A 24337-nucleotide genomic window follows, 5' to 3' on the forward strand; every position below is an offset into this window, starting at 1 on the left:
CCAGGAACTCCCCTTGGACAGGTGTGGGTGTGGCCTGCTGGGTCAGTAGTGTGTCAGGCGCACTGGCAGCAGGTGTTGCTGGCTGTGTCCCAGCTCGCACAGGCACTCTGGCAGTGGCTGTGGCCTGCTTGCCTCCAGCGGAGATGGTGGTGGTTGCCCTCTTCTTAAGGTGTGAGGTGGATGCCCTCACGGTGGTCTCCTGGGTTGCTTCTTCCTCATCAGTGCCTGGGGTGGTAGAAGAGATGCAGGGCATCAGTGATGGTGTGACATAGCAGAGGCATAAGATGGTGCTGTTCATTTTTCATTTGATCATGCATTCATGTCTTACAGGTGTGTCACGCAGGGTATTCAGAGGGGGCACGTTAGCAATCACTGCATGGCAGGTGGCATGCCGTTGATTTGTGGTTTGTGTAATGTATCACATGGGCAAGGTCCAGGTCTGTTGGCTGTGTGTTGGTTATGGGATTGGCACTCAGCATGCATTTCAGTGTGGCAGCGTTTGGCTCGCCATCTGGACTTGGATATGGTCATGTGGGTGTTGGGACATGCATTGCCTTGCCTAGACTCTCTACCACTTCACTTGTGCTACGTCATGGTCTCCCCTACAGGGATCTGCAGGGTCACTCACCTCCTTCCGCGGTTGATGCTGCACCCGTCTCCATCTCGCATAATCCCTCGATGGACTCAGGACTGATGTATCTGCTAGCTGTCTCCTTCCAGAGCATCAATTTGGCAGGGGGGTGGGCACCCCCGCCTATGGACATGCCTCCCTCCGATTGCTGGCCATGATATTGCGTACCCTCAACCGGAGGTCATCCCACCGCTTCCTGCAGTCCCTCACACTGCGCGGGGTGGTACCTACGGCTGATACCTTACAGGCTACCTCCTGCCAGATTTGCTCCTTTGGTTGCTGCACCTCCCGCTTCTTGTCGTGGGATTGAATTATGTCTGCATGTGCAGCTAGAGTGTCTGCTGACATGGTCAGCTCAGCGTCTGAGTAACGCTGTTTCCGCAGCCGGGGGGTGGTCTTCCTGGTAGCCTTTGACATTCTCTATGGATTTCCACTGTACTCTCCAAATATCGACTGGTCGTTCGGGAGGATTGCAATGGATTGTGTTTTTAAAGATGGCCGCCGGCCCATTTCCTGTACCTGCGCGAAGACGTTATTTCCGGGTCCGGTTTTGCAAACCCGGTATTAGCATGGTGTTATTACTGGGCCGGTATTTAGGGGTTGCTCCTAGGCGGTGCCGGTATCGGCGGGTCCCGCGATGCCGCTATCGGGGAGTTGGAGGGCCTTTAGCGGCATGCCAGTATTTCCATTACCGGCATGGGGGTTCATGCATGCTTGCGCACTCATAATCACCCGCTATTCGCGGGTTAATACGAGCACAGACCCGCTCTTACCGGCATGCCGGTAATGAACCCGTTTTTACCGAGCTAATCGTAATGAGGCCCAAAGTGTACAAGAACAGACTGTTGATTAACTAAATTGGTTAAATATCATGGAAGAGAGAGGGTTTGTGATGTTGAATGGTGCAATTGTGGGGGATGTTCCTGCTCAGTTTACATGGAGTAGAGTGTCCCAGCAAGCAATCCTTGATTATGTCTTTGTCCATAAGGATTTTCTAAACTATGTACAATCCATGCAAGTGGTATCAACTAATCGTAGTGATCATAACAAGCTCGCTATGCGCTATCTGAGACCCCCAGATGTAATTTCATCCAGGGTTGAGGCTTATGTGCATCCAAATCTCGTAAATAACAGTGGCACAAGAGTGAGATGGAACGTGAACAAATTAGACCAGTTTCATCAGGCGCTCCTTGAGTCTTCAGGGCCAACCAACTGTTATGTTACGGTGATGCAATTGTTCAAGCAGCTAAAAATGCGAGATTTGAGCGTTCGACACAAACATTGTCATCCCTGATTTGCCTTTGCCTCCTCTTGTCTCCCCCTCCCACCCCCCTTTTGTTTATGCCTTTGCCTCCTCTTGTCTCCCCCTCCCTCCTCCCCTCTGTTTATTCTCCGGCACTATCCCCAATTGCCGTCAGGCGATATTAAGTGTAGCGCCTGCTTTCTGCTTCCATCCTCCCTTCTCCCCTTTTTTTTTCCTTCTACTTTACAAGCACTTACTCTTATCACTGTCCTTGACTTCTGAGAAAGAGCTGTCTGTTCCCCCTCCCCCTTCTTGTTTTCTCCTTCCCGCCCCCTAGCACTACCTTGATTGTTCATTGACCCTCAAGATAGTTCTCCTGTTTGTTCCTCTCCCCTCCCACTCTGTCCCCTCCCCCACCTCCTGCCCTCCTCCCCCTCCTTTTGTCATTATTGCACTGCAACAATTGCCGTCAGGCATAGTAATGCTACTGCTTGTATTGTCTCCTTTTTTCCTCCCTCAACTCTCTGTTATTTGTTCCATGCACTTATACTATCAGTTATGAAAAGATAGTTGTTTCTCACATTCTGGTTTTCTTCAAGGACCTGTAAGAATGTATTGTATTTTCCCTTGTTTCCCTCCCTCCTTGAAGCGCTTTGAAACACATTGTGTATAGGCGCTATACAAATAAACAATCAATCAATCAAAATCCCTTCGATCCTACAGCACAGTGTAGGAAAGCTGAATTACATAGAGACTTACATAACCTAAGATTTTTGCCAATAGCCAACCGTGCCTTAGTCAAAAAACAACTCAAGGCCTCTTATAGAACATGGCTAAAGGGTCAGCGAGCTTGGCGTTATCAACGCAATGGGGAGATTATGTTGTGTCATATCCTTAAGAAGTCCACTAGTGGCATATGGGCTTGCCTGAACGAGGCCACACATAAAACACAGGACACTGTTCAGATAAATGCCATTCCGAATACAATCTGGAAGGACTATTGTGGCAAGCTCTACTTGTCGCCTTTTCCAAATCTGATTCCAAATACATGTTTTTCAGGCTGGTCCCATTACTTTACCATCTCCATTGATGATATTCAGTTATGTATCAAAAACTTGAGTCGCTCTAGGGCGGTAGGCCCGGATGGTCTTCATAATGGTATGCTCAAAGATCATCCAAAGGAATGGGCAAGGATCCTCTATCAGATATTTAATCAAATACTCATGACAGGTGTTATCCCTGATTTGTGCAGGAAGTCTATCATCCTACCCATATTTAAAAAATGAAATCGCGATGATCCAGCTGCCTACTGCCCTATAGCGCTCCTAGATTGCCCGGGAAAATGCTTGCACGGTTGGTTTTGAATAGATTTAACACTTGGCTGGATGTAAACATGTTTCGAGACTTGTTTCAGACTGGGTTTTTGCCAGGTAATGGGACGACTGTAAATACTATTACTCTCACGAGTATTATCCAAAAGGCTCTCCAACAACAGCAGCCACTCTGTACAGCCTTCATAGATTTTAAAATGGCGTTTGACGCTGTACCTCGTGAACTCCTTTGTAAAAAATTGATTGATAAAAAATGTCTGTGGTCAATTGTAAAGTGGCTTATTGATCTACACACAGATACCTCTATTCAAATTAAATTATCCAGCGATGGTCTTATGTCCGACCCTATTAAGATTGCGTGTGGGTTTATTTACCTTTTTTATTTCAGATATTGGTATAGATTTCAGTAAATTTGTGGCAGATTCACCGAAAATTAATGCGGTCAATGTAAAGCACCTGCTTTATGCTGACGATATTGTGCTTTTCTGAAAGACTCCCAAGGGGTTACGTGCACTTTTGTGTGCTTTGGACACATATACCAAGAGGAACTGTATTACTTGTAATCTAAGCAAAACAAAGGTCATGCAATTTGGTAAAAGTAAACAACGGAATGCTATTTATAGATGGCCGTTACAAGATGTTAATCTTATTTCAGTTTCCTCCTATATTTACTTGGGAGTCTATATAAGTAATTCACCAGATAAGCACGCTAACCATCAGCATTTAAGGCAGCGATTAACGACTGCCATCTCGCAAAGTAGACTCATTAGGAGCAAATACTGTAAATTCTCAATAACACCATTGTTGGTCTATTATAGACAGAAATGTATTCCAGTAATTCTGTATGGCTCGGAGGCCGTCTTGGGTAAATCATATCAATATTGGGCAATACTAGAGGGTTGCTATTGGAAGCGTGCATTACACCTCCCATTGTCGGAACCCATTTGTATCTTGAGACATGAGCTAGGACTTCTGTCTCTTTCTTCCATCTATAAATGGAAGCTATGCTCATTGTATCGTAAGTGTATACTCAGTGTCAATCAACCTAGTTTGTTAGGACTGATCGCAGCATACCTTTTAAGATCTGATGCATTTGCGGTATCCTGGAGAAGTAAGGCTGAAAAAATCATCACCAATATCGTTTTTTCTTTGGCATTATTGCTAGGAAATCCCGATAAGGCGAAAAAACGGATATGGGAGGACGACTGGATAAAAACAAGGTCTGCATGTCTCCTATACCAAAAATTCAAGAATAACCTGTTTGCCTTAAAACGCTATGGGGAAACAGAAAGTTATTTAATCATGTTCCCACATTGCCGACAACGGATGATTACCTAAGATTCCGACTTAATATCTGGCCCACAAAGGAAATTCTGTGTGCCCGCAGAATTATATTAAAAAATGATGTACGGTGTCGGTTTTGTCAACTTGCCACAGAAACAATGCAGCATTTATGCGTTGAATGCCCTAGCTTGCGAGCAAAAAGAACTATGTATTTTGAACATCTGTTTTCTGGGTATATGACTGTGTCTCAAACACGTTGTTGGAATCTGCTATTTCATAGTCATCTAAAAATTGTCAGATATGCCATATTGAATTTTCTGTATAGCTTGGGGCTTAGAGGCAAAGTGAGTACATTAAGTCACATCTAAGGAGCTCACCAGATAAGTTTTAGGTTATACATCTGTTACTTGTATTTTGTATAACTGGTTTTTCTTTTATCTCTTTTTTTTAAAATTATGAATATGTATATTTTAATTCACAGCTGATCATGTAATATTTTGTATATGTATATGTATATGATTTGTGTTTTCATTTTCTTATCCTTAAACATGTTATGTAGATTTTATGTTGAAAAATCAAGTTTTACTTGATTAAATCAACTTTCAATAAATAAAAGTAACCCCTATACACTGCCGAATAAACAAGTGTATTCCCTGCTCGTTTGATGGAAGAACCTCAAGGTTTCACCCAGGGAGAGATCCCTTAGTAGTTGACCATTTTGTGATTCGTTCCTCACGACGACAAAAAACTAGAAGTTGTTGGGTGTTGCAAGGTTAGAAGACTGGCTGAATTGGCCCTTTCCGTGCTGAGGTAAGGGGGCATAGTACATCCCCTTAATGCAGCGTTTGATGTCACGTCCAGATCGAGGAGTGGCATGGCGGAACACGAGGCAGTCGCGATACAATGCCGAGCCGCACTACACCCACTGTCCCAAACATTTCGAAGCAGCTGCTGCTAGATGGATATCTATCAATACGAAGAATCTGTAGGAGAAGCATCCATACAAAGAACAGTACTGGTAAGTATTTTCTCCATTTAGTTGTTCCCATCACTATTTCTGCTTTGATTCCTTGGTACTATTCAAATGTGTCTAAGCCATATTGGACTAAAGTGTGGTGCAGTAGGATTGCCAGTCAGTGTGCCCTCTTTCTGCCACGTTGCTGTTGCAGAGTATTTGTCTGATGACAGGAACATGCTTTGTGGCATATCGTTTGTTCTCCAGGCTGCCTGCTGATATCATTGCCTGTTGTTTTCCAGGTTTCTGTTCTCTGACTTCCCAACTGGTTTCCATCGATAATCCTATTCTTTTTCCAGCATTCGGCCTGTTTACCCTCTGGGGGGCATTCCATTACTCCCTGTTTCATTGTCAAATTAAGCACAGCGCTTCAAGCTTTTTCTGCATCCAGACATTCACCATCGACAAGACCCACGTGCTAAGGAGTAAGACAGATCTACACGTGGAACAATGTGCACGCTGCTTCAACGCCTGTTTAGAATCGGCCACATCCGGTCCAATTCTATTTTATATGCTTAAATGCAGTTATACATGCGTGTACCTTTTATATGCGTGTGCGGATTCCTGTCCATAGCCGACATTAACTAATGGGTGCCTTCACATCATTTAAATGCAAGCAAGTATTGATGGTGTGCGTTCTTGCAGCACATCTTGCTGACAGACTACTGCACCTCTAGCTTTGATTGGCGCCAGATTGCCTGCATCGCCATCTTGTTTATAAGTAGTCAAAATGAAACAAGCATTGAAAGTGGGAAACCAGTAAGGATGTTCTCCGCTTACCTTTGCTTCGCGCTGAAGGGTTTATGAAGTAAATCCCCCACTATGTTGTGTAGCATGTTTAGAGCAGCCCTCTGCCGCTGGTATAGCATTATGGTGCCGTGGGATGTCTCTGTGTGCGGTGCTGCGTGGGCAGCATGCTTCTCGGGCCATGCTAGAATCGGCTCTGCCCGATTTCAGAACAAATAACCGTGCATACAAAATGCGCACAACCAACCCGTTTTTCACAGGCGAGATATTCCCTATCTGGAACTAGCATAACGGTGCAGATAACAAAGTGAAGATGCAGAGAGTGGCCTGGGGTGGACTGTGCCAGTTGCCAGAGTCGGCCATTGCGACTGGGTGCATTGTTCGGTAGCTGGTGAAAAGGCTGAAGGGCACTGCAGAAGGGCAATGGATGTGTGTGCTCCAGGAATGATTGGTAGGAGAGCTTGGTGGGTCAATTCAATGCAATTGCAGGATTTACATTTGAATGTATATTGTCACAGATACATTGTTATTTATTTATTTTATGTGTAGAGGCTATCACTTTTTATTCTTCTGAAAAACATGATATGGTTTCTTAGATTCGCCATAGATTGCGGGGACTGCTTAGCAAAGCACGGCAGTGCGATGTTTATTCACCGAATGCAATGTTATTCTTTCATTCAAACAGATCCTGTTGTAACCTTCTTTTCTATCATGTTACAGATAGAACCGATTTGGTTTAAGTATCGGGCACTGCAGACGGATATTGATGCAGTTGGCGCAGTGATTGATAATGGCCTCAAAAGGGTGCATGCTTTGGAACGCAAAACTGAAGAACTAGAAGTAAGTTTGGGGTTGTAAACTGTTTAAGGGCGGTGGGCGAGGGACAAAGCCGTGTCCGAATATACCGGGACTTCGTAAAGATCTATCTACAGGATGTTTTGGGACATTAGTCTTCTGAAACGGTTGAGCCTGCACCAGCCCGTCACCCTTTCTTGTTCTAGTTCTTATAATTGTGAGGAGTATCCACATTCAACTGTACCTTTAGAAAGTGCACCACTGCCTGTCTCCCCTTCTCTTTAATCTGTCTCCGACAAGCCACGTGATCTCTTTTCCCGCTGGAGACTTTTATTTTTCTCTTTTTCTCATAGCTCTGGCCTCTTGGATGGGCCCTAGGCTATGAGGCTATGTATCCCCTCCTCGCCTACCCTGACTGAGTGCAGAGTGTGGGGCAAGGTTGCAAGGTTCTCTGCACCGTCACTGCACAACAGGTGAGGGAGTCCCGTTTCCCAGTGGGGTTGGTGTAGGTGCACGTGTTTGGGCCACGTTAGCTCTGTTTCTGTGCACCCGTGTCACGGGTTTGCATGAGTTCTTGAGGTACTTGATCCACAGCACATCATTGATATGGGATGTTGTCAGGAATAAGGTTAGAATGTGTGTTCTTAAGATGGCGCTGGCCCTTAGCATGGCAAAGTCAGGTAAGTGTATACAGGGTGTGGCAAAAAGGTCTCTTTAGGATTGTCCAACTCCAGGCCTCGAGGGCCGGATACCTGATGGGTTTTCAGGATATCTCTCATTAATATCCATGAGAAAAAAATCTGCATACGTTTACAATCATTGTATGCAAATTGATCTCATAAATATTAATAGGGGGGTGTCCTGAAAATCCTACATGAATCCGGCCCTCGAGGCCTGGAGTTGGACAACCCTGCGACCAATAGCACAGTGCGCATTGTGCAATTGCTGGTGTATTATGGACTCTGGCAAGTGTAATCACTCTGAAAAACTCGACCATGTTGAACCCTTCTGCTACATAGAAGGTGTCATCCTGCTTCCTCACTAGCCACCTCTTAAGTGATACTTGTGTGCAAACAAGGAAGATCCTATCCATCTGCACTGGAGAAGGTATCATCACCAGTAATGGGGTTGCTAGTTCTATCAGCCTAGCCTTTTGCCTGCAGCGGCATCATTGCATCTGGCTTCTCCTGCGACTATAATCTCTCAAAATTAGAGCAAGTGAGGAATACGCAAGAAAAGCCAAAGGGAACACATGTCGTCAGAGTGAAGATGGATGTGACAATATCCTCTGCCTGGCCCTTCGTTTATGTTGCGGGGTGACCATGGGGGCCGGGCTCTGCTACCTGCTCTGTGATGGTTGGAGTGTGAAGGATTCTTGGGCATGTCCACAACACCCATATCAGGTGGCAGGGGATCATCACATCAGCTATTTAAGGGATAGAAAGACACTTGATGAATCTGTTAGTGATGTTAGGAGCCTTGTGGGCCCTTTTAACGCACTTCATATTTTCCAAGCAGGAATTCTCCTGCAAATGCAATGGTATCACGATGAGAACAATCCACAAAGTGGATGCTGCCAGAGTAACACCAACTCTGCTTGCCAGATGTGCAGCTAGCCTTGACGTTTGCGCGCAGATGACTTGCCGCGACACCAAGATTGTGGGTCATCCTTGTGTAAACCTGGTCCCGCAGATGCTCGAGATCTCAGCTAGTGAAATAGATGCACCTCAGACAGATGATCAGTTAGGGACCATGCAATCCCATACTAGCAAAGGGAAATCAAACACATGTGCAGACTGCCACTGCACTGGGAGGCCAGTGCAAGGGGAGACTGGCGAGGAGGAAACAGGGGCGTACTAAAGAAAGCCCAATCAGTTTATGGTTGTGGGTGGTTGAAGAAGGGGTCAGTTTGAGTTTCGAGGCTTCTGGAGAAAGGAGAGGCTGGAGCAGTGAGGATTTTTGTGGGGACAGGAGGAGCACAGGAGATTACAGGTAAGAAGGAGCATGTGGGGAGGGGAAGCTGGTGGGAAGGATAAGATCTGAGGGGGTGGTGGTGACTGGAGCAGGGGCGGAGGGGTGAAGAGATGGTGATGAAAAGAGGAAGAGATAAGGAAAAAGAGTCTAATCGAGATTTATAAAAGATAGTGCTGAAGTGAAGTGCAGAGGAGGTTGTTGCGAAGAGAGTGGTAGAGGCTGTGGTGATGCAAAGAAGAGCAGCGGTAGCGTTGGCAGTAAAAAGACAAACTGAGGAGACAAGAGGAGGGTCTGGAGAGAAAGAGAGGCCTAATGAAGGCCAGAAGAGGCATGAGGAGAACATTGAAGAAACAGACAACCCCACACTTACCTGATGTGTGAGTGAGGTGGGAGGAGGAGGAATCAAAGAACCCCAAACATATCTGATGTGTGAGTGAGGAGGGAGGCAGAACAAGCATGTAACAAAGCATTGAAGTGGCACACCAAGAGCTCGGCCACAGTAGCGATGTGGGACAGGCACCAGAAAGCGGTTCCCTCTGAACATTTTCACGTCATGGAGTGGAGGAAAAAAGTGAGAGGTGACTCGAGGGATGTAGCACCAGGGCCCCGACTGGGGAGGTGGTCAGAAACCCTAATCACCAGCTCATGGAACCTGTAATCCAGCTTTGATTTTTCTGGGAATTTTGGCCACCGTGGACGTCCTAGCCTACCAACAGGGAGAGCTGGAGGCAGTGCCACCAAACTCAGGGTACAGCAGACAAGAAGAGCCAACGTGAAACTTATCTGATAACTGATTGAAGACATTGGCACAACCGATGATGTGGAGGAGAGACTGAAAAGACTTCAAAAAAGCATCCATTTCTTTATGCATAATACAGTGTAATCTTAGAGAGTGCTATTCAGATGAATTGCTTGACTTATCACGTTGTCCAATTCTTTGTGAACGACTCCAAAATTGAACTTCATATTGTTTGTGTGTCCTTTGTGGAGACCACTCAACCATATGCCAATGCATAAGGCACCTCTGAGGCAGAATGCAGTCTCTCTGAGGTTTTATGAGTGCAGGTTTAAGTTCTATCAGGGAAACCAGGCTCACACATCCGTTTCCAATTATGGCAAATAGAGGTGATTTATTCATTGGTTGGCAAGTCAAAGAAAAACAGCATCCTGCATCCAACAAGGCCCCACCTGACTGACCAGGCTCACTTTCTAGACCCCTTACCTTTGTTGGGAAGGAGAGGGGGTCTTCCCACCCCCCTAGGCTCTACTGAACAAGGAATACATGCTAAGAGAGTACATCCAGGCAGCAGGGGCATGGGGGTGCACATAGAGAGGGGGTGCGTGATCATCTTAGTGCATGCATTGCAAGCTATATGGTAGATGCAGGTGCAAACACCATCTTGGCAAACAATAGCCATATTAGAATTTAGGCCCAAACGCAGTGAACAGTGTGTTAGCATTAGACCCCTCGCATGAGCGCGAACACCACCCCCAACCTGGCCAGGTTTCAGAGATCCAAAACATCCTCTATTTTTCATAAAGTTACAGGCCTTCGCGCCCTGGGAAGAATGCGCCCTGCAAGGTCATGAGAAGGGAGCAGAGCGCCTCTTGGCAGTACCATCCCACGAATCAGATTGCAAGGCCCTCCGGCCCCCAACGATCCTCACATGAGAAATACAGCTTTGCCATGCTTTCATCCCATAACCCCCGCAAACCAAAGCACCGTCCAAACCCAGACCACCGACCATAAACCTATTACAGTCTTAGATCGATCACTAAGATCAGAAGGCAAGGCTATCGCACCTTCAGGAATGGGTCACATGATTTGTTCAGCGAGGTGCAGCATAGCATCAGAATTATAGCCTAAAACTAAGGTGGACGACCTTGGTAGTTGCTGATCTGTCTGGGAGCAAGTGAAGTATGTGAGCTAGTGTGACCTCGGCTCTCCCCCAAACCCAACCCTGTATATGCCAGTTGCATTGTTACACCAATAAAATAACAGTTTGTCAGAGTAGCTAACTAATAGTCAGGTCAGCTTCACCGTGGATGATGAGCCGAACAGCGCACACGTCGACAGAGATGGACCAATGGCCTGGCATCCAATATGGAGCAGGCCCTACATGTGTAGGGCTCCTCCAATCTGTAATTGAGGTATTGTACTATATATCATTACGTCATCAGTGACGTTGTTTGTGCTTATAATGTGCTGCACATTACTACGGAGCTCAGCACCCTCAGCGGCACTGGAGTTCTTTGATGATGCATTTCTATTTTGCCAAAATAAATCCTTGTTATCCTTGCAAGCGTGTCTTGGGCCTTTTTCCCTAGCGCGCTGTACTTTTTCTGCTGTGCGCTTGCAGGGGCATGCCGTCACCTTTATAGGTCACCTGACTAGGGTATGTTTGAGAATACTATGACTAGGCATTCCCGCACACTTAAACTGCCTCCTGCCAAAACAATGCCCCCAGTCATGAATACAGTTCTCTGCTATTGTCGATTATTGGATATGGTGTACAGTGCATTTGTTCTAGTCAAGTGGATCCCAAATGGAGGCTGTAGTTCGCCACCCCCCATTATAACTTCCGGTTTTGCCTCCTTAGCACTTGGGTGCTTGACCTCCACCACTGTGACGAAATTCAGTGTATATGAACGCCTCACTGTCTCATCCGGTCCAAACCAGTTCTTATCACTGTACACAGGCTGCCAACCAACCTTGGCGCAGTAACCCAGAGAGAGAGATCTCCAGTCCTTGATCCTTATGCACAAGTGTGACTGAGACCATAATCCAAACAAACGTTGCCAATGATAAACAAGGAGTGGTTGGCCTAGTAAAGTCTGCTATAAGAAAAAGAATACTAAGGCCCATGGTAGAATTACATCACTGGCAGGGATGGGTAGACAGGCACATTGTATTAATTTGATCAAGGTCCACCTGCAAAGAAATGTCTCCTGCCTCTCTGCTAAGTTCAAAGAAGAGTATGTTATGTTGTAACCTCTTTAATAACTTCAATATAAGGAGGGAAAAGAAAGAGCCCAATGCAGACAGGATTTAGCAATTGAAAAGAAAACTGCAACAAATGTCAGGGCCCGTAGTTACCCGGTTAGTCAATCAAAACAAATAATTCAAATGGATTGTGTCCTCCTATGTTGTCCTCATCTTTGATATATTAATAAGTCTGTTTGTAGCTTCAGAAACAGTTTTCATTGTAGCGGGTGCTGTATGTCATCAGCACGCGGCCCTGGACTTCCTCCGTCCTGTCCTCGGCTGTGACGTCAACGCTTGTATAAGAAGCTTTTGTGGTGTCAGTTGCTTCAGTTCTGTTTTTCCACAAGTTTCAAAAGGTTATCGATGATGTCTACACCAAAAACCAGTTTAAAAAGGTGTTCCGATTGTGAGCTAAAAGGTCCATTACGGACCCACATCGGATTTGCCTTTGATGTTTGTGAGTTGATCATAAAACCATTGACTGCAGTTCCTGTCAGTTGATGACTGTGACGGCCTTGAGAGAGAAGAAGGGGAAGCTCGCGACATGTAGGCCCCTTTCTAAATCTCCTTCATCAACCCCTTCTAAAAGGAGGTCATCAGACGAATCCAGGGAGATTTCTCCTGTGAAAAAGTGCTCTAAACATAAGCGCTTGAGCTCTAGATCTCGTAATTCGTCCTCATTCCATAAAAAATCAAAGAAATGCTGTTGCTTGTGATCACCTTCAACAGACTCCCCACCTGACGGAAAGCAGGGAAGGTTTCCCAGCACGACAGCATCTCGAGCTGACTGGGAGAATTCTTGTGTTCAGATGCTGGAGGTGTTTAAGAAGGTGGCTCCAACTGCCCCTTCATAGGTACCAAAGAAGGCTTTGGACCCCACTGCACATACTAAGGCCGTCAGGGTGTCTTCAGAGACCTTACTTCTCGAATCCTTTGAAAGAGTGGGTACCAGGTCTGTCGAGGCTTGTGTTGCCCCTTGTTAGGCAGAATCCTGTGCAGTGCCCTTATGGACCACAACACACAATTAAGACTACAGGTGGCAATACAAGTTTTACCTTTGGTACAAGCCTGTACTACTATGTTAGAGTGGTAGCAGTAGCGGAGCAGCCAGGCTTATCTCAAGTGTATATGAGCAGTAGCAGAGATTACACAAAGGGACCACAATTGCTGTGACTCAAGCAAACACTGACTCAAGGTTTCAGGTAGAAAAATATAAGTACATTTATTTTTAAACCATTCGTTATAAACACGACACCTCCATTAAATTCAAAACCACACGTAAAATACACTACAACTAACCAATTCACTTTGTACGGTATAGATCAAGGTAAGTACCCTGTGTTTGAATGGACCGGTGTTACGAAACAAGACATGTTACTGTTAATACGATTGCGATCACTTTTTGACAGTTCACTCTACTAAATAAACGCGTATCCGTGACAAGAAATGCTACCGGGGCAAAAACACACTTAGCACCTGAGATATTCAGAGAGAGTTGGGGGCAAAAATCATAGGCAATAAATTAGTTAGGCAGACAGAATCGAAGAACACTCATAGACAGGAATTTAAGAGTCAATAGGTCGGAGCCAGTGTCAAGTGGAACCGGGTTCCTGTTGTCGAGGATCACACAGTCGGACAGTTCGCGATTCATCGTAGCCAAGAGTACTTTGATATTGTCAATGTTCGGAAGCAAAAGTTATAAGAAGGAGGGAAGATTAAGGACAAGCCTTAAGGAAGAGAAATAGGGATTCACCCAAATTCCTCAAGCAATCCACAGTACCTTTCTCAAACGATGAAGCTAGTGCCAAGGCAGTTGTTCCTGGTAGTTTCCTGCAGACCCACGATTCCTGGAGCTTCGGCACGAAGAAGGACGATGATGGGGTCTGCACCACGCAGGGATGAGGCTGGCACAGCAACGATGAATAAAAGGTGCGCTCCTAAAAAACAGGAGAGGCTCTTCAGGTGGCTTTCCGGACCACAACAGCAGTGTGCAGCGATTTCGACCACAAAGGGATTCCTCTGACTGAAGAAGATGAGTTGGTTATCCTCACCAGGCTCAAGGGAAGAAGACTCCGGACTGGATCTTCTCTTAGTTGTTGAAGGGTAGATAGCTCAGGACTGCAGCAGAGCTTCACCAGTACAGGATAGTTTCAGCAGTCGACCTCTCCTCCGCTTCTCTTCGGTTCCTTGTAGTTCCAGTGGTGACTCTCTGACTTCCAGCCCAAGAGACCTGCCTTTTATGCGATAATCCCCCATTCACACAGCCTGGCTGTCAATCACCCAGCAGGGGGGTTGTCCAGCCCGGACAACCACCTCAGCCAATCATGAAAAAGTGCGACTTGGGTTTCCTAGGATACCCTGTGCAGGGGGTGACTGCACCCCTCCCTCACATTCAGCCCACCTAGACACCCAGGTGCCTGGAGGAGGGCTTTTTGGCAGAAGCCCGCCAAAAGACAGTGAACAAAGAAGGCAAACCTGGTTTGCCGCGCAAAGTAAAGCACAAGAAGGAGTTTAACAAAAAGAAATGGCGAATAAACCACACCAGAGCCAAAAGAAAAAGCATTTGGTCAATCGGGTTTAAGTTTGAGGCTAATAAAATAGCCTACAATATTACCACGGTTATGTAAGATAACAGCGGTAGAAAATTAGGGTAGATACCACTGCCATCAGCCAAGTCTAAACGTTAAAAGAGCAAAACAATTTTATAGGAGGTACAGATTAAAAAGGGCTAAGAGTTAACCCTTCCAGTACTCCATGTAAGATGGGGTGTACTGGATCTGTGGTTAATTTGACTAAGTAAAGTTAATGGCAACTTTACCCTTTTCTGGGGGACAGTAGTCAGCCTCAGAAATGGAGTCGTGGGAAGTCTAAAAGACAACCCTGTGTTACTGCACTGAAGGTGCTGTGTAACACACAAAAAATGGGCTACTGAAGTGGTGTACTCCCGAGTCCATAATCACAAAAACAGATGAAATACCCATGGCAAAAAACAGGTAAGAGTGGAGAAAAGGGGTACACTCTTACCAAGTGGAAAAACAAACTCCAGAAATCCAGCAAAGCTGCTGGGGGACTCACTAGGTAAGGGAAATTAGCCATAAAATGAGAATTCTCCCTAACACCCCCGAAGCTGTTGAAACCGGCGACACCCACTGTGCCTTCGACACCATCAAAGTCTTTGCAGGTTTCTTCAAAGGATTCTTTGAAGATTTTCAAGCCTTTACTAAGGCCAGACTTCTTCAAGACCATGGGGTCAATTTCTGAGGTAGAGGAGGAAGAGGGAGATATACACTCCTAATGTGCCTGAATGGAACATCTTGTGGACACTCTGAGAGATGCTATTGGCTTGGACACTTCACCAGAAACAGATTTTGCCACTCCAGATTTTGCTGCACTTGCTGACCTTTCTTATACATCAGTAATGGGCAGAACCACAGAATATCTGGGCTTGGGAAGGCCAGAAGCAGTTTTATGTCTAAACACCCCACTTCTGAGAGCTTAGTGTTTCAGGCAGCCACTTCCACTAGTAATGCAGCAGCCTATCCGTCTATTCCCCACGATAGGAATGAGAAAAGGTTTGGTGTCTTGGGAAAGAGGGTTTTGTCCGCAGGCAGCCTTGGCCTGAAGCTCATTAATGCAGCTTGTGCTCTGAACAAGTACACAATCTCCTTGTGGGATGCAATGGCTTTGGCAGCAGAACATATCCCTGAAGGGGAGGAGAGAGAAGGTTTACTCAACCTGGTACAGGATGGTAAGGATGCCATGTTCCAGTCTCTCCAGTCTAGTCTAGAATCTGTGGATTGCATAAGCAGGGCTATGGTGGCTTGTAATGTCGTCAGAGGATTTGCATGGCTGAGAAAATCACATTTTGCACCTGACGTCCAGTCTAGACTGCTGGACATGCCAATTGATGGCTCCCATCTCTTTGGTTGCAAGGCTGATGAAAGCATAGAGACCTTACAAGTATCCAAGGCAGCAGCTAAGTCGCTGGGAGCAGTGATATGCCAGCCTCAACAATTGCATGGGTCTTTGCACAGTTGGAGGGGTCGGCCTTGTCAATTGTATTCCTCATCTGAAAGATGAAGAGGCCAGTTTACACCGAGGGGTCCAAGAAGGGCATCAAATGGTTCACGAGGACCAGTAGGTAAAGCTTCCCTCTCAGCCTCTGCTACTTTGCCCTCTGCCTCAGCAACAACCCCAAAACGCCTTTGAGACCTTGGTTTACAGGACTGTTGTGGGGGGTAGGATGACTCAGCATTTGGAGAGCTGGCAGGGTATAACCTCTGATGTTTGCGCACTGCAGACATTTGCTCACGGCTACTGCCTCCCTTTCCTGAAAAGACCCCCAGATTGACCTCCAGCAGGCCAAGCCTTGAAGGATCCGGATCCACTCCTCCTACAGGAGATTTAAACCCTGTTGGGGAAAGGTGCGATATAGTCAGTACCTGTAGAGGAGAGGAATCAAGGTTGGTACGCTCCTTATTTTCTAATCCCCAAAAAGGACAGAGGGCTGCAACCCATCTTGGATTGGAGATGTTTGAACAAGTTCCTCAGGAAGGGCAAGTTCAAGATGGTTACTCTTTTGCAGATTCTTCAGGCCTTTCGACTCCAGGATCGGTTGGTGTGATTGGACCTTCAGGATGCTTCTTTTCATATGCCAATTCTTCCCAAGCATAGAAAGGTGCGCCATTGGCGGTTCTCATTTTTTGTTTCGAGTTCTGCCTTCCTCGCTCACCTCCACTCCAAGGTTCTTCACCAAACTGATGGCGTTGGTGGCAGCAAGTCGTCAGAGAGTAGGGATTCACATCTACCCCTACCTGGATGATTGGCTGATTAGGGCTTGCTCCCCCAATCAGGCACAAGATCATATCAGCTATACTTGCCACTTCCTTCACAGACTGGGCTTCTTCCTGAATTTCAAGAAGTCCCACTTGACATCTTCTCAGAAGCTTCAGATTATTGGAGCGGTCCTGGACTCGACGTCAGGTAACGCCCCCCACCTCACCCCGAATTGAGGGCTCAACATCTTCTGCAGATGGTTCAATAATTGCAGAGTGCCCAGTATCTTCTGGCCTTTAATTTCCTGAGGTTCCTCGGTTTCATGGCATCCTGTATGTTCCTGGTGCCAGAAGCCTGTTTGAGAATTAGGCCCCTTCAATGAGCCCTTTGATCCCAGTGGTCCCAGTTCTCTGGCAGAATGACGGACCTTCCTCAGGTCCAGAACAACGTCGCACAGGATCTCTTGCGGTGGGCCTGTCAGGAGAACGTGATGAAACGAGTATCTTTTTGGCAACCGTGGCCGGAGATACCGGTTGTGACAGATGGCTCCCTCATAGTGTGGCGAGCCCACATGAATGACCTGTTGATCAGCGGTCGTTGGTCTCCATCGGAGTCCAAACTTCACATAAACCTTTTGGAACTGAGAGCAATCAGACTAGCGCTGATGGCTTTTCTGCCTTCTGTGTTGGGGAAGAATCATCTGATAATTATGGGCATCACAGTGGCCATTTATTACCTCAACAAGAGAGGCGGTGTGGGGTCACTGTCACTGTGCAGAGAGGCAATGCAGCTCTGGTTTTTGGCACTACGAGAAAGAATCTCTCTGTTGGAAGTTTACCTAGCTGGAGAAAACAAACACAGTGGCGGAACGCTTTGAGTAGGCAGAGCATTGAGCTGAAAGTTCAACCAGGTTTTTTGCCCTAGGTCGTTGCAGAGTTTTGTGTGTCCCAGTGCATAGACCTATATTATAAAAGAAGGATAAGATGGTAAACTTTCTCTACTTCCACCCCTCCTTCTCCCCCAACGATTAGACACCTCTGACAGATTCTCCGGCACTACAGGTCTTGACAACATAGACTGCGTGCAACATTCCAAATTTCAAAAAACATTTTTGTTTAATACAGAATATTTAAATTAAAACATAAGATACTACCCACACCTAACACAGTGTACAAAACTACCACTAAAACCTACAAAATCTAAAAAGCTAAATTTCAAATAAACCACTTACAAATGGACACAGACGAAATCACATATCACAGTACATAGAAAAAACCTAAATGTGTCACTAAAACAACATATAATCCCAACATGTTTCTGTTCTTTAAAGCCCCTTTCGGGTGAACATTCTTCAGGGGAACCTTTAAAACATCCACTATTCTTCTCAACACCGTGTTGAATGGGTAGTTTCAGGCAACCAGCCTGCAAAGAAGGGAAACAGAGGAAACTAATCAGATCCCCAGGGGAGGGGGTATTAACAAATGTAAAAGTGGAGTTGACACAGTCAAGAGAACAATTCCACTAAAAGGTTTAGAAATTAAACCAATTAGATTTACCTTAATGTGGTGAATCTTCAACGCATGTCTGTAAATGACAGATAGGCTAATTTTTCTTCATTGAAAAACCAAGATACTTCAAAAGGCGTCTCAATCCGCTGAAAATATCGTCACACCTAGAAAGGACACATCACACTACCAATGAGCCACAGATCACTACAGGACAACAGTCATGAATTGTTCAGGATATATTAAATAAAAATTACCTTCACGCAAGTGAAGCCACCCACAACGTGGGGCAAGGGGAGGAAATCCCTTGTAATAACAACCAAGTCTGCAGATGATTACAAAAGAGGACACAGAACCAATCTGTAATATAAGAAGGGCGGTCACCAACCATCTAAAAGAGCATTAAAATGCACCGATACACCACGGCTCCCAAATGTGTAAAAAAAGGGAAGAAAAGAAACCATTTCATGCCAAGCCTAGGTCGTGCATTAGAGCTCATGCTTCCAAACAGTAGTGTCATACACCAGCGGACTTCACAGCCATTAAATGTGTAAAAACATGCTGAACGTGACCAAGTAGTGGGAGATAGTACACAACACCTTACTGAACGTTGAGGTTCCCCTGAAGAATGTTCACCCGAAAGGGGCTTTAAAGAACAGAAACATGTTGGGATTATATGTTGTTTTAGTGACACATTTAGGTTTTTTCTATGTACTGTGATATGTGATTTCGTCTGTGTCCATTTGTAAGTGGTTTATTTGAAATTTAGCTTTTTAGATTTTGTAGGTTTTAGTGGTAGTTTTGTACACTGTGTTAGGTGTGGGTAGTATCTTATGTTTTAATTTAAATATTCTGTATTAAACAAAAATGTTTTTTGAAATTTGGAATGTTGCACGCAGTCTATGTTGTCAAGACCTGTAGTGCCGGAGAATCTGTCAGAGGTGTCTAATCGTTGGGGGAGAAGGAGGGGTAGAAGTAGAGAAAGTTTACCATCTTATCCTTCTTTTATAATATAATCTATGTTCCTATTGGTGGAGTAAGATGTGGTACATATAAATAGGATCCTGTGTACCTATTTGATTACCAGTGCATAGACCTGCCTGTGTCTTACCCACCTCTCACCCTTCTAAGGAAGAGAAGAGGTTGCACAGGGTGGACCCTAAGCAGGCCCTTCGTTTCTTTTTAGCGAGGACAGCTGAATTCAGAAGGAATGACCAGCTTTTTGCAGCTTCTTTCCTGTCTAGAAAGGGTCTGGCTGTGTCAACAGAACAGTTCCAGGTGGCTAACCCTATGTATCTCTGGGTGTTATCAGAAGGTAGGGAAAGAGCTACCGGCAGGCATCAGAGCCGACTCCACTAGGGGCCACGACCGCTTCTTCGGCACTACAAAAGGGCATATCAGTAAGAGACATCTGCCGGGTGGCAACATAGTTGTCCGTGCACACCTTTACCAAGCATTAAGGCCTGGATGTGTCCTATGGCACTGACACCCGTTTTGGAAGGGCAGTTCTACAGAATTTCCTGGTGTAGGGACTTTCATCCCGCTTCTGTTCTAGGTACTGGTATCTTCCCCTGCAGTGTCTGAGTTTGGGAGAAAAAGGGTGAGGAACTGTGGTACGGGGGCATAGTGACATAGTATATATACAGCGGCCAACGTCCCATCCGGAGTCAACGAGCACCACGTTGAGTGAAGATGGATCGACGGCCAAGTCAAGACACACTCCGCCCTCTGTCTAAGGTATTCCGAGCAGCCGACGGTGAAAGGGATATCTATCTGATGAAGAATCTGCGGGAGAAGAATCCATAGAAAGAACATTACTGGTAAGTAATTTCTCCTACTTTCTGATTCCCAAAAAGGGGAGAGGTCTGCGATCGATCTTGAACCTGAACACGGACCTTGGTAAGGACAGGTTCAAGATGGTAACTCTTTTGCAAATACTCCAGGCCCTTCAGCTCCACGATTGGATGGTGTTACTCTATATTCGGGATGCTTACTTTCATGTGCCCAAACATCCCAAGCACATAAAGTACCTGAGGTTCGCCATTGACAGTTCTCATTTTCAATTTTGAGTTCTGCCTTTCAGGCTCCCCTCCGGCCCAAGATTGTTCACCAAGTTGATGGCGGTGGTGGCAGCAAATCTAATGAGGGGATGGATTCACATCTTTCGTTATCTAGAAGATTGGCTGATCAGAGCTCGTTTTCTTGAAGGAGCTCTTTAGTATCTAAGCAGCACCTGCTACTCCCTCCACTAACTGGGCTTCTTCAATTTCAAGAAGTCCCACAGGACACCTTCTCAAAAGCTTCAATGTATTGGACCGTTTGTGGATTCTGCTTTGGGGAAAGCTTTGCAGCCTGAGGTAAGGGATCAGCATATTTTGTAGATGGTACAGAAGTTTCAGTGTGCCCAACATCTCCCGGCCTTTGGTTTTCTGAGGTTGCTCGTCCTCATGGGATCCTGCATTTTCCTAGTTCCAAAAGCCCGACTGAGGATGAGATTCCTCCATTGGGCCCTCAGATCCTAATGATTGCAATTCTCAGGCAGGATGACAGACCTTCTTCAGGTCCTGAGCAAAGTCACACAGGACCTTCTGGGGTGGGTCTGCGAGGAGAATGTGATGAAAGGGGAACCTTTTTGTCAACCTTGGCTGGAGCTGACAGTAGTTACAGATGCCTCCTTCACAGGATGGGGGCTCATACGAATGATCTGACAATCAGTGATCATTATCCTCCATCGGAGTACAAACTACACATACATTTTTTGATCTGAGGGCAATCAGACTGGCGCTGATGGCCTTTCTGCTGTCTGTATGGGGAAAAAACGTCCCGATAATGGAAGACAACACAGTGGCCATGCATTACCTCAACAATAGAGGAGATGTAGGGCACTACCATTGTGCAGAGAGGCAATGCAGCTCTGTTTTGGGCACTGCAAGAAGTAATCTCTCTATCAGCCATTCTCCTAGCCAGAGAGGAGAACACAGCAGTGAACTCTCTGAGAGAGCAGACCACAGTCTCCCACCAGTGAGAGTTAATCCAGGAAGTTCTTCTAGAGATCTTCGCCCTTTGAGGAATCCCCCAGGTAGTGGATCTGTGTGCTTCCAGTATCAACAGTAAATGCAACCTGTTCTGCTGCTCCAGGGAAATTCCCCAGAGAGGCGCTCTGCGGGATCCATCTGTGTTGGAGTGGGATTTTCCACCTCGGTATTCATTTCCTCCTGTCCAATCCGTCTTCCCAAGAGAGCAGACCTGCTCACTCAGGAAGGAGGCAGCCTTTTCCATCCAGTAATCAGAACTCTGAACCTTCACGCCTGGCTACTGAGAGGTTATGTTAAAAGGATTGGGCCCTCCAAGTAGAAGTGATAGAGGTGGTGCTTTCAGCAAGAAGACTGGCAACAAAAGCTCTATACTGATGCCGTTGGAATAAGTTTTGCAGCTGGGGCGGAGTTAAAAATATTTACCCTTTTACTTGTGACACAGCCTCTGTTTTATCTTTCTTGGTACATCTGGCCCAGCACGGGCTTCAGGTGTCCGCTGCAAAAGGTTATCTGGCTGCACTATTGATTTTCAAGTGCTCACCAAGCGCTTTGCCGTCTGGTTGTTAGGGACGCTCATAAGTCACCTCTGCCGGCGTTCGTGGCTTTGCGCTTGTTATTAGCGAAGGGTTTCATGTTATTCCATGTAGATGAAAGAATCTCTGTGTTAGTGTTCTAAGCGTAGTGCTCAGCTCATAAAGCTATTTTTAATTCCTGCACTGGATCGCGGTTACCGTATGTTTTCTTTGCAAGGCTTACTATCGTTGGCCCTGTTTCTCGCGTTCTCGTCTTCACCTGTCTCGGTTCATTTGCTATCCTCACGTCTCATGGAGTCTATTGCATTGCTAGGCACCCGCTGGTGCCTGCACATTTATTCTTGTGCCGCTCCACTCAGTCACTTGTAGAAAAACTGAGCACCCGCTTAACATGTATTTTACACATTAGTTTGGTATTGCAAATGTTATTATGTTCCACTGGATATAAGCCCCACTTAAGGATCCAATGCTTTTCTTCACCACAATTTTAAGGTTCTCAGTCGGCAGCTTGGTATTTATTTAGCCTTAGGATTTTTAGATATGTCACAAGATTCGGTCATAGCCTGTGATCCATTAAAAGTCTAGGTATGATCATGTACACAAATTAATTGAGGCAGAAATTCCACATACTCGGCTTTTCTCCACCAAAGTTTTGAGATTTCTAGTGGATAGCTGAATATTAAATCACCATTATAGTTAATTGGTCTGTTAGGGGATACTGCTGTATCACGTGGTCCATTGAAAATGTAGTGTAGGTGTGGTCATGTGCAGGACTGTTATTCATAGTGTACATTCTCCTGGTGTGGTGTGTCCATTATAAGTAGCAACTCAATTCCCAATCCAAATCCCTGTGGATACATTGTGTCCAATGGTTTGCTCCAGTGTACTTCTCTTTGCTGGAGTAGTCTATTTAAGTTGCCCCCTCTCCTGGGTGGAGTAACATGTTCGAAAATAATAAATTGAATCTGGGCAATCATGTGTTTATTTTCATTGAAGTGTTGTGCCACAGGCGATTTTTCTGATGATAGTCGAATATTTGACTTGTCTTCACACCACCTCGTTTTTGCTTTCCTGGATTGTAGCCCTACATAAAAGAGACCACACAGGCATTTCATTCCATATATTACATTTTTGGTATCACATGTTGATTTGTGCATTAGAGGGATCTGATGTCCTTTGTACGGGTGATTGATAGTGTTTCCTTTGATCACATTATGACAACAATTGCAATTTTTACATGGTACAGTCCCACTGATTTGTCCCAAAAGTCAGCTTTAATCAGGTGATCACGTAGTGATCTGATTTTACTGTAGGCAAAGAGTGGTGGAGTTGGAAAGAGTTTTGTCAATGTTGGGTCCAAGGATAGCATGTTCCAATTTATTTTGATTATATTTTTGTTTTGGTTACTCTGTTGGGAATAGGTTGTCATATATAAAAGATCACTCTTCGTGGTTTTAAGACTTGGTTTAAGTGCTTCCAATCTGGGAGTATTCATGACTCTGGTTGAATGACTTTGTACTGTCTCCTTATTATATCTTCTATCCAAAAAATATTTTGTCAAATCTGATGTCTTGGTTTGTAATTCTTGTTCTTCAGATATAATTCTTCTATATCTTAGAAATTGATTTAGCAGTATGCTCTCAATAGTTTATCTCAGATGGAAACTTGATGCCATTAGTAGGCTATTCTTATTGGTGTTTTTGATAAACACTGGTGTTTCGAATTTGTTAATTTTGAAGTAGATAGGTATGTCCAGAAATTCAATGGATGTTTTGATCACTTTGTGGGTAAATTTAATCGTGGGTGCGATTGTATCTATAAATTGAAAGAATTCCTCCAGTTCTAATAAGGTTCCACTCCATATTCCAAACAAGTCATCTATGAATCTAACAAAGCATTTAAGATGATTCTTCCACCTTGAGTTGTGATTCACTTGCGTTTCTTTCAGAAAAAGACATGTAGGTGTTGACGTAACTGGGTGCCATTGCTGTGCCCATAGAGGTACCTGAAATCTGGACAAAATATCGGTCTTCCAACATGAAGAAGTTGTTATTGAGTACAATGGTGAGTAATTTCAAGATCAACAGGCAATCTCCTTTGATAGGTTCTTTGGTGTTGAGTAATAACCACTCCATGGCTTCCAGTCCTGCATGGTGTGTTATGTTGGTGTACAGACTGGATACATCCATTGTAAATAATATGTCGGCCTCTTCTCTGCAATTTACTGCATCTAATTTTCTCAGAAAATGATTAGTGTCCTTGATATAGGGTGATGTTGTCTGGGTTAGCGGTTTAATCATTTTGTCTACATATTGTGCCAAGGGTTAAAATAAACTGTTATTTGCAGCTATGATGGGCTGTCCTGGTGGTTCAGTCAATTGTTGGTGAACTTTTGGTAGCATATAGATGACCGTCATTATATGATGTAAGTTTGTAAGAAATGCTTTGTGTTTGTGGATTATGAGTTCTTCACTTTCCACTT

The 24337-nt window shown here is 45.2% G+C and overlaps 1 protein-coding gene across 1 annotated transcript in view; it reads left to right on the forward strand.

Annotated features, from left to right (window-relative positions):
• The window catches only part of LOC138511068 (uncharacterized), a 3073423-nt gene that overhangs the window by 2607200 nt on the left and 441886 nt on the right, over nucleotides 1-24337 (forward strand). The window contains exon 17 of the mRNA XM_069626568.1: nucleotides 6972-7091. Coding sequence (XP_069482669.1) covers nucleotides 6972-7091 — 120 coding nt within the window. The remainder of the gene's footprint in view (nucleotides 1-6971; nucleotides 7092-24337) is intronic.

This window comes from Ambystoma mexicanum, chromosome 6p (assembly GCF_040938575.1).
Source record: "Ambystoma mexicanum isolate Mex_15411 chromosome 6p, UKY_AmexF1_1, whole genome shotgun sequence".
Taxonomy (NCBI): domain Eukaryota; kingdom Metazoa; phylum Chordata; class Amphibia; order Caudata; family Ambystomatidae; genus Ambystoma; species Ambystoma mexicanum.